This window comes from Phoxinus phoxinus (genome assembly GCF_949152265.1).
Source record: "Phoxinus phoxinus genome assembly, chromosome: 23".
Lineage (NCBI taxonomy): Eukaryota > Metazoa > Chordata > Actinopteri > Cypriniformes > Leuciscidae > Phoxinus > Phoxinus phoxinus.
Window position 1 is genome coordinate 4061277 of NC_136898.1, and position 10120 is coordinate 4071396.

The window sequence follows — 10120 nt, forward strand, 5'->3', positions numbered from 1 at the left end:
TTTTTACTAAATGTAATGTACAGGAGAAGCAAGTGAACAGTAATTGATCACTGCAATATTATCAGTGATTTCACATTGACTGGCACAACATGCATTAAAGGCTTCATCTCACAAGTGTTGCTTCCGTACACTGAACAAGGAGCATAAATAAATTGAGTGCATGTTTATCCATCCACATTTATCAAACCCATGACTTAGCTAAGCCACAAGACCACGAGAAGCGCTTCTGACCCTGACGTGACCCTGACAACGGTGCATTTTCTTCGCAGCTTTCTGCTGAAGAGAGCCAGGGGCTGAGGAGTGACACATGATGGGACCGGCCTGCGTTCCTCTAAACCCTGTAAGTCCACAAGTGCCGTTTGGTGTGGTAAGTTGCCGACTCCAATGGGAACGGTGGCATTCCTCTCGGCTTAAACACACCAATACTGCAGGTCAGAGCTCCATTTGTCTTTTGTGTTTTTGCTCCAGAAATAAACGATGATGAGATTGAAGGGAAGAGAAAGGGAGGGAAACTGCCAGATCATCCAGCACACGCCAACCAGATCTTCTGAGGCGACCTTCAGTTTGTTGGTTCTCGTTTCTTTCTGAAATTTTCTCAGCATTCTGATATTTTCTCTTCACAGAAAGTGCAGGACTGGAGCTTGTGTGGAGGTTAAAAGCTCAACACCTACACAAAAGGTACTTAATATGAGTTTTATGTTGCCGGCATGTCACATCAGAATGATCATATTTAGGAAATGAGTGGATTTTCTTTCCAATTTGAAGGCTTGCCAAGTAAAGAATCACATTGGAAGCTAATTGGTACTGATCGTAATAAATTCGAATTGTAAATGTTTACTAGATAATGTAGTTTGCATGAGTAGAGACAAAGCTTGTCAGAAAATAGTTTTGTTGCATTACTGCTAAAAAGTCAAACACGCAGTTTCTGAACTTGTAATGAACTTCCAGAAGAGGCAGAAGTGAGATTGTGCTGCGTGTGCATTTGGTAACATGTGCAATTTCTTATTTATCTTGATTATGGATTACATGTCATGTGCAGTTGCATTGTTTTGTCTTAGTTTGCTTGGAATACAATTATTCCCTGTAAAAAATGGTCTGTCCATGTATAATAGGGATCTACAGATATTGCATGCTCCAATGAAAAATTGTGATTGGTTTTCGTTAGGAGGAATACCAGAAACACTGATGCACAGCTATCCGTCACCGTGAAATATTCTGGTTTCATTGTTTCAGATGATTAATTTGGCACGTCTTCATGATAAATACGGGCTGAAGATGTTTTGGGAAGAGAAGATTGAAAGCCACGTTCAGAGGATGGGAAATGAGGACTCGAGAATGAACAACAGCGCTTTATGCAAGTGTGTATATCACGGGAAGTCAAAGCTCTTCTCAGATGATTGCCGCTAATAACTTTATCCAATGTGTCGCTTTCCTTTCTGTCCCTTTTTCGAGGTTATTTCTGGGGCGGTAATTGCGAAGAAAGATTAGGTCGAGTAAATCAAAATGAAAAGATCATATTGATAAACGACCACAAGTCACAAAATCAAACTCGCAGGGATGGACTTCATGGGAGGGAACTGAAGAAACTCATAATTGTTTTTCCTAACCTAGTTTTGGATCCATAAACAGCATCTTGCTTTTGGAAATGAAAAGCATCCCAATGACAGTCCTAAGGCTCGTGGGTAATTCCAGGCAAGCTTCTCTTGCTTGTTTTTGCTGCCCTCTAGTGTTTCCTCACCGTCCCTTCAGAAAGGTCAGGGTGGATTAGCACGTAACATGGGTACAAATCTCCAGGATTTGGACCTCGTTCAAATCAATGTGTTTGCGCTGCGGTGGAGACAGCTGTCGAGGCGAGTGCGGCTTTCAGTGTGTGCAATGAACACATCGATTATTCTGCAAAAGGCTTCAAAGCAAATTCAAAGGTTTATTAAAAAAGGCATCAAACTTGGATTAAATTTCAATTAAACAGTTAAAAAGATCCCCCAATTAATTTGAATCCCTGACCAATAGCATATATGTGACCCTGGATCTCTGGAAGTATATTTGTGGCAATAGCCAACAATACATTGTATGGGTCAAAATTATCGATTTTTCTTTTATGCCAAAAATCATTAGGACATTAAGTAAAGATCATGTTCCATGAAGATATTTAGTAAATTTCCTACCGTAAATATATAAAACATGTATTTTTGTGAGTGAATGCAGCACAATCGTGAACATAAATGCACAACTTTAAAGGAGATTTTCTCAATTTCTAGATTTTTTTGCACCCTCAGATTCCAGATTTTCAAAAAGTAGTATTTCGGCCAAATATTGTCCTATCCTAACAAACCACATATAAATGGAAAGCTTATTTATTCAGCTTTCAGATGATGTATACATCTCAATTTAAAGTGTCCCTTGTGACTGGTTTTGTGGTCCAGGGTCACATATATGTGTGTGTATAAATATACACACTGTAGCCTATATCAGACTCGCCAATGTAAAGTCTATGTAAAAATACGGCAGTAAAACATTTGTATCATAAAGACTCAATGTTTTCCTTCAGGTTACGTGAGGAGTGGGTCCAGCGGCTGCAGTTCCGGAACCAACATGTGATCGAGACCATGAGAGAGGAACAAATAAGAAGAGCTCAGAGGGTACAAGGGATTTTAAGATTTTAGACATCATTAGACATCACTTCTCTAATGCACTTCCTATAAGAAGAGCCTGACATTATACACTCTCAGAAAAAAAGGCAGAAAAAAGCTGTCACTGGATAAAAAGATTGTAATATGAACACGTCTGGTACCTTTGAGGTGCTAATGCCCTCTTTAGGTACAAAAGTGCATTTTTTGAATACCGTCCTGGTGACAGCTTTTGCACCTGTTTTTCTGAGAGTGTATATCAGTATAAAAAGTCAGTATTTCTTTAATTTAACTAAATCGTTTTTTGATGTAGCCTTTGAGACAGAAAGATGCAGACATGCACCATTAAACTAAATGTGATCTTGCCTTCCAGCATTCGTCGTTCATATAAGGCTCATTGGGTTACATAGAATACATTCTTCCTCAGCTTTGTTTTTATTAAAATTGAAATATCATCCTTTCACTGTGTAGTGTGTGTTTATTTATGCTTTATGCTTTTACTGAAAAAGAGCATATGCATAATTTGTCATGGTCGCTCGCTTTCTGTTCAACTCTGTTAAACATTTCCATCTTTAAAAATAAGTTTGCTCTTTTTGATAAATGAGACATGATGTCAGTTGTCAGTTTTTCATTATGTTAAGACTTATATTGGTCTTGTCAAGCTCAGTATAAATACACACACTATTTACATTACAAAAAGGCGTGTGTAGATGTAAATAAAGATAACCTTTTCCATTTTCACTTTCATTTCATTTGCATTTACATCGACAAAAATCAATTTGGCATGCAATCCTTAAAATCTGCCATCTGTCTTTTCTATTGAGATGAAAAAGAGGAACTTCTTAAGTTGCAGCGGTCAGTTTTCTTAGTAATTTCCAGCAAACGTGTCTAAATGTGTTTTTTTGTGTGATTTTGCTCATGATCACGAGTGAAAATGACTCCTGAGTCCTGCCTAGCATTTTGATGGTGATATTGTGGATTATGAAAAAAAGTTTTTTTTAAATTTCAGGTTAATTACTGTATGAAAAAATATCTCAACATTGTTGAAAGTTTGAGTTTGAATGGCTTTTAACAATGTGAGTCAGTAGGAGATTTTCAATCGGTCACCTTGACTTTGCCGAGACATATTTCTGGGTTAACATATTTTGTTGATCCTGGAACAACAATCCTGTCTGGAAATGTAGTCCCATCACTACCCCTACCCCTAAACCTATAACGCTACCCATAACTTATCCCTAAAACCAGAGGGAAATGATAGGTGAATAACACTGATGTAGAAGCACCTAACCCTGGTCGGAAGCCTAAACTTGACATGAACTTGTCACCTCAAATCTGATTGGTTGACTGGAATGTTGATCCAGAACATGTTGTACTTGGTGAAATCATGTTCACCGCCTCGGTGATCTCCCTAGTCTGAGCATTGACCAGGGAGTCGGTCATTGTAAGGCCTGTCTCAATCGCAAAATCCTTCCAGTGCACTGAACATTCGTTCCCTAAAAAGTTCCACAATTGACCGTTTGAAAAGACCCGCCCCCCTTAGTTACTGTCACTATGTCCGACAAGCTACGCCGTTCTCACGCCACACCATGTTCTCACCAAGGGGGTAATCCATCCGCCGGAAACTGAAGCCTCCGCGGGCGCCGCCATTGTAGCAGAACTTCACCTGCTGTTAGCATTCCATTGACTCCCATTCATTTTTGCGTCACTTTGACAGCGAATAACTTTACATCTGAGGCGTCTAAAGACTCCATTTGTCCATTATTTATTTCTAAAGAAACTCGACAATGTATAAAAGGCTCCATTACCTTGTATCTTACGTTATGGCCCCGTAGAAGCCGTTTTTGTAAAAATAGGCTAACGATTGCGTCATAACTCACGCGACTCTCTGTCGCACTGTAGAGAAATTACCGTATAGACCGGCGGAGAAGCTCGCAGGCAATCGGGGGGACGTGGAGGCATTAAGTCCGATAAAGTGAAGGGAGAAGCCCATAGAGAGTGATAAAGTTGATCCTACTGCTAGCTCATGGACAGCTAATGCTCACGCTCTCCGTCTCTGAGAGATTCGGAAGGGATTCTCTCCGCACAGCTATACTAGAAGACTGACAGCTGTCAGACACGTTGCTCACGTGTTCAAGCTCAGTTTGAGCCTGCGCAGTTCGCCTGGCGATCAGGAAGTGAGAGCTTCAAATGGGCTTCACTTTTCTCCGTTGAAGTCTATGGGGTCGCTGTGTCCATCTTATATACTGTCTATGGTTCTCACGCAGTGAAAAACACATCGCGGAGCAGAGAGGAGACTGACAACACACTGACAGACACAGACCAGCTTACTTTCTGGTTACTTTTGATATTAAACATATTAAACAAAGTCTCACCTTTCAAATTTGGTCTTTTTTTTCAAGAAATTTTAACAATAAATACAGTTTTGTGGCTCTTTAATGTGTCTGACAGATCGCTGTAGAGCATCAGTTAAAGCTGCTCGTGAACCGATCATCTCTTCCGTCTAGTTCATTTATAGCATCAAATAAACATGAATGAACATCAGAAGGAATGTTGTTTTAACCGCAGAAAGGCGTCAGTACACTCCGCTTCTCAAGTTCAAATCCTCCCATGTTAATCTACTAACTCTCCTGACTGCTCTGTCAGACAAAATGGCGGATGGTGAAGTATGATTGGTCAGATCACCTGTCAATCAAGCCCCCTGCGAAGGGTCAACCGTGAAAACTATAGGGAGCACCGATGCTCACTACGTTCCCTTAACGAAAATTCTGATGCGCGAAACATAAACTGCGCAGCCAACTCACTACACTTAATGACACTCGATGGATGTTTTGGAAAAACAAAAAGTTTACATTTCAGCATAAACATACATCACTAGACAGGTACTGAACATAGTCCAGCTAACATTTATAATTAATTTATGTTGTAATGTCAAGTTTCAGGATTGGGTACCCGTATTGGCAACTGATTCACAAGCTAGGGAGCTTGAGAGCTGTAACAGACACACAGGTGATGCACAGGTAAGAGATACTGACCTCTGGTGGTGAGTGGACGGTACAGAACCATCTTATATTGACGATAAATTACAATGTATAATGGAGAGATTTGTGCAAGTGGTCAGTGAAATGTTTTTATGTGCTAGGCGACGAAATAGTTTAATGTAATGCTATACCAATGGATTAGGCATATTTGTCATAGCATAAAACAACAATGACAATCAAGTTGCAAAGACTCTTAAGATTAATTAGGTTGATTTTTGGATATATTTCCTTCTGGGAAGTTGACATAATGTGAGATGCAAAACCCCATCTAAAACTAGTTAAAACAGCTCAATTGAGCTCATATTAATTGAGAGACTTTGAAATATTAGTAGCCTATAGGCTACTTTTAGTAGGCCTACACTGTCAAAATGGTGATTACAATGGTGAAGTTTATTACAAATGGTGACCAGTCGCAGGACCTGAGATATTTACTTTCCCTATATAGGCTACATAGCTAAAAACTGTAACAAACCTATAATTTTAATGTTAAAAAAGGGCCACGTTATGAATCAACTGGCCGTGTAGCCTACTTGTGAGAGTGCAGTGACATCCTAATGCATTAAAAAAAGAGGAACATGTTTAAATAGGCAACTATTATTTCTGAGAAAAAGTCAGCAAAACATGTTATAGGCTACATCCTAAAAGTGATCGCTTATTTTAAATTTTGTCGAAAGCAGTAATGCAAACTACTTACTGAAGAGGAATCCAAATTCTCGTGATTCATGTAGGCTACAGCTGAAGGTTTTTTTTTTTAATGAGTAATTAGGCTAAAACATCTGTTTTAATCAGTTTTTTTTTAATCAGTTGGACATCGCGGATAAAGTTATAAAGTTAGACTAATTACTGTTACTAACTGTTTCCCCCCACTTTTTGTGCTTTTACTTGTCATTTAAAAAATGTGTCATAAATCTGTCAGAGTTTAAGCATAAGTGCCTCACCTCAGAAATTCGCGCCATTCCCTGCTAGCTTGGCTGCGCGCGCTGCTGTAAAGCGCATGCGTTCAAGCTAAAAGCAGGTGAGGCACTTGTGACTTATGTTATGCTTGACGAAAACATTTTTTATATATATATTTAAATGACTTAATAATAATAACATTAAATGAAGTAACCTAAGAGCTGGGGGTTAAAGTTAAATTGGCTAAAATAAACGATTAGCCTATTCGTCAACTTTATATGATATGGGAGCAGGTAATAATCCAAATATTATTATTTTATATATCATAGGCCTACTGTATATTTTCTTTTACTATTTCTTGCTGTCTATGTTTGTTCAATATTGTTATAGCCTACTGTGTGTTGGACTATTGTCATGTTTATTATTTGTAATGTGATTGGCATTTAATAAAATAAAAAACAGAATGCAAAAAAAGGTATAATCAAAATTGATTTAAGATGGTGAATTAGAAAAAAAAACAATATATAAAGAAAGCAATTGTGTTTCATATTTAATCACCATTCTATTTATCATTCACTCTCAAAATTAACTTTATGTTATTTGAAGTAATTTTGGTGTGCATTGTAGAGGAAACATCAGGCATCCAAGTCAAAGTAGGCCGGACAAGGTACAGTCAATCTGTCATTTTCACAAAGTAAACTCCAACAGGATGATCTGGACGCCAATCGGCCTACAAAGCTATTTATAAATAAAATAAATGTAATGACTTGAAATATTGATTTGGGTTTAAATGGTTTTATTAGGCTATGTGGGAAGAAAAGAGAGTGAATCGAGAGACATGAAACTAAAAGACTAGGAAATCATTTGACTAAAGCACTAGCCTACAGTTTAGCCTCATTAAATATTTGGCCAAATGACACCATTGACCAATCAAAAGTATTCCTTTCATACAGCCCAAATATAACACTGCATATTTTTTGTTTAAATAAAAAATCAGTTTGAATGTTTAATGATCATAAAACAGTAATTCTATCTTAAAACACATTGTATAATATATTTTAGAGATAATGCAAATATGTGATATGTGGCATAACAATAGCAAAACTATAAAATGATTGAAGACAATGTGATAAAAAGTTTTCTAGACTGATGTTACATCAATGTATAGCATTATTATTATTATTAATAGTATGTGTACTGCATATGCTGACACTAGAACTTTCCCTTTATGACAAAATATTAATGTACATTTTTAATCAAGACAAGTGTGCAGCTGTATAAGTAGACACACCATTAACTTATAATATACATAACATTATTACATATTATTTTAACATTATATTACAGCACATGTCTAATAATAGCATCAGGATTGCAGATTGCAAGCTATTGTCATAAGCCTGTTCAACAAAAACCGTGTTAATTCAGGATAAAAACAGTGCAACAAAAACTGAGCATTGCTAAGATTATCAAAAACTCACTCCATCTCTTCTCTATTACATCCGTTTCAATGCAGATGTTTTAGATACACCAAATAAGAGTTTCATAACTTCCTGAAAAAGAAAAAAAAAAGTTGACACTTCCTACTGAAAAGTGCTAGAATAAGCTGCTTGTGAGGTTTTGCATATCTTTAAGTTTCATTTACAAAAAAGAAATGACAAAGGCAAAATATTTTTGTCAAGATACTTCATAAAAGTATTTGGTCAGGAAAATTATTCTGAGAATAATACAAAAATATCGAACCAAAAAAAGACACCAAAAGTATTTGGACATGTCAAGTCGCACTCAACAATGTCTATGTAATTGCATTAGATACAAAACATCAAAGCAAGTCTTGTTTAAAAGTGCATTTGGCATAGAAACAGATAAAACTCTGAGTTCATATCTTCACTACACTGAGTGCATTTGTTGTGACTGGGTGGATCGTGAAATTTGCGTTCCCTCCTCAGAGAAAGCCCTTTCAAAAACACGTCTTAGAGAAAGTTTAACTTTGTTCTTAAAATCCTGCCCCATGAAAACATAGAGAATGGGGTTCAGGCAGCTGTTGATGTACGCCAAAGAGATGGCCAATGGATCCACTGCCAAAGCCACCAGGGCACTTGATTCCCCTCCGTACTTCATTATCAAGTCCACCGTGTGATACGGCAGCCAGCACAGAAAAAATGCCACAATAACAGCCAGCATGATGCGAAACGCTCGGCCAGAGCGAAAATTACTCCTGCCTAACTTGCGTGCGATGACTCCATAGCATGATGTGATGCATATGAGCGGTATCAAAAAGCCAAACACAAATCTGATGATACTCAACAATCCAGATGTTGTAAGATCACCTTCTTCATCAGCAGGAAATGTGCAAAGTGTGATGTTAAAATCAGTTAAAGTGTGTCTTAATATCATAAAGGGCAAGCTGAGCACTAAAGCCAGAACCCAGGCCACTGCACAGGACAGCCGTGCAAGAAACAAGTTGCGATGATTTTGAGCCCAAACCGGTGTGATCACCTGGGCGAACCTATCTAGACTAATCAAGTTCAAGGTGAAAACACTGGCAAACATGTTAATAACTATAACAGAGGGGAGAATCTTGCACATGACGGATCCATACGGCCAGTGATGCTCAAGGAGGATCTCCGCCACGCTGAACGGTATGGAAAGGCAGCACAGGAGGTCGGCAGTGGCTAGATTGAGAAACCATATTGTATTAACGGTCCTCTTCATCTTCATTCCAGCCATATACACAACAAAGATGTTCCCGGGAACGCCGAGGAGAAACGTCAGGCTGTAGACGACCAGAGAAATCGTCTTCATTGAAATTCTGACTTCTGGAGACATTCCAGATTCCAGATCATATTCACTAAAGTTTGTGTAGTCGGTGTAATAATCCAAATCGTCAGTAGACGTTTGGTTCATTTTGCTTGAGTTGATGCCGTCCAAAGCGCTGATTACCCTGTAAATATCACATATTATCAGTCAAACACTCCATTTATTCATTTAGCAGATGCTTTTATCCAAAATGACTTGCAAATGAGGAAAGCACCAAGCAATTTGACTCGGGCAACAAATTTATTAAACAATAAAGTTTATATTTTATGCACATCAGATATTATTGCCTTACAAAAGTGTACTCACCTCACCAGCTGCTCTGTACTTGCTAGTGATACTTTAGCCCTTTCACAACCGCTTTAAGGAGGAACCGCAGGAAATGGAAGGAAGTCCTTTGATGAAAGGAAAGGACTACAAGAACACTTGTGCTAATTACACAAATACATTCCTTATTAAACAGACAATTTCATTTTCATCATTCTATCTAGAAATGTTAGTGTTGATCGTGTGGCACGAACACAATCTAATACAATATTTCACATTCTTGGTTTCGTTTTAAGAGTGGCAAAACAAAACCACAATAAGAGAAGTTACAGCTGCGGATAACAACAATGTGTTAAACTGCAAAAGTTACATTATGGCCACCAGTCATTATTTGCTGCTATTAGTAGAAAAGGCTGCAACCACCAGACATCCCCCAAATAAACAGCAGTTTCTAAACTAGTTCACAAGACAATATCA

At 38.0% G+C, this 10120-nt stretch overlaps 1 protein-coding gene and 1 long non-coding RNA gene across 2 annotated transcripts; one reads left to right on the top strand and one right to left on the bottom strand.

Moving 5' to 3' along the window:
* The first annotated feature begins 297 nt into the window (after positions 1-297).
* Positions 298-3044, top strand: LOC306992203. Its single transcript, XR_013796234.1, has 3 exons — positions 298-678; positions 1234-1358; positions 2549-3044. It is a non-coding gene; the product is annotated as an uncharacterized lncRNA (long non-coding RNA).
* A 4298-nt stretch (positions 3045-7342) lies between these two features.
* Positions 7343-9942, bottom strand: c3ar1 (C3a anaphylatoxin chemotactic receptor). The gene is made up of 2 exons (XM_079599175.1): positions 9686-9942; positions 7343-9503 (listed from the first exon to the last, which is right to left on the bottom strand). The coding sequence occupies exon 2, from the start codon at positions 9464-9466 to the stop codon at positions 8450-8452; it is 1017 nt and encodes a 338-aa protein (XP_079455301.1). The 5' UTR covers positions 9467-9503; positions 9686-9942; the 3' UTR covers positions 7343-8449.
* Positions 9943-10120: the final 178 nt, after the last annotated feature.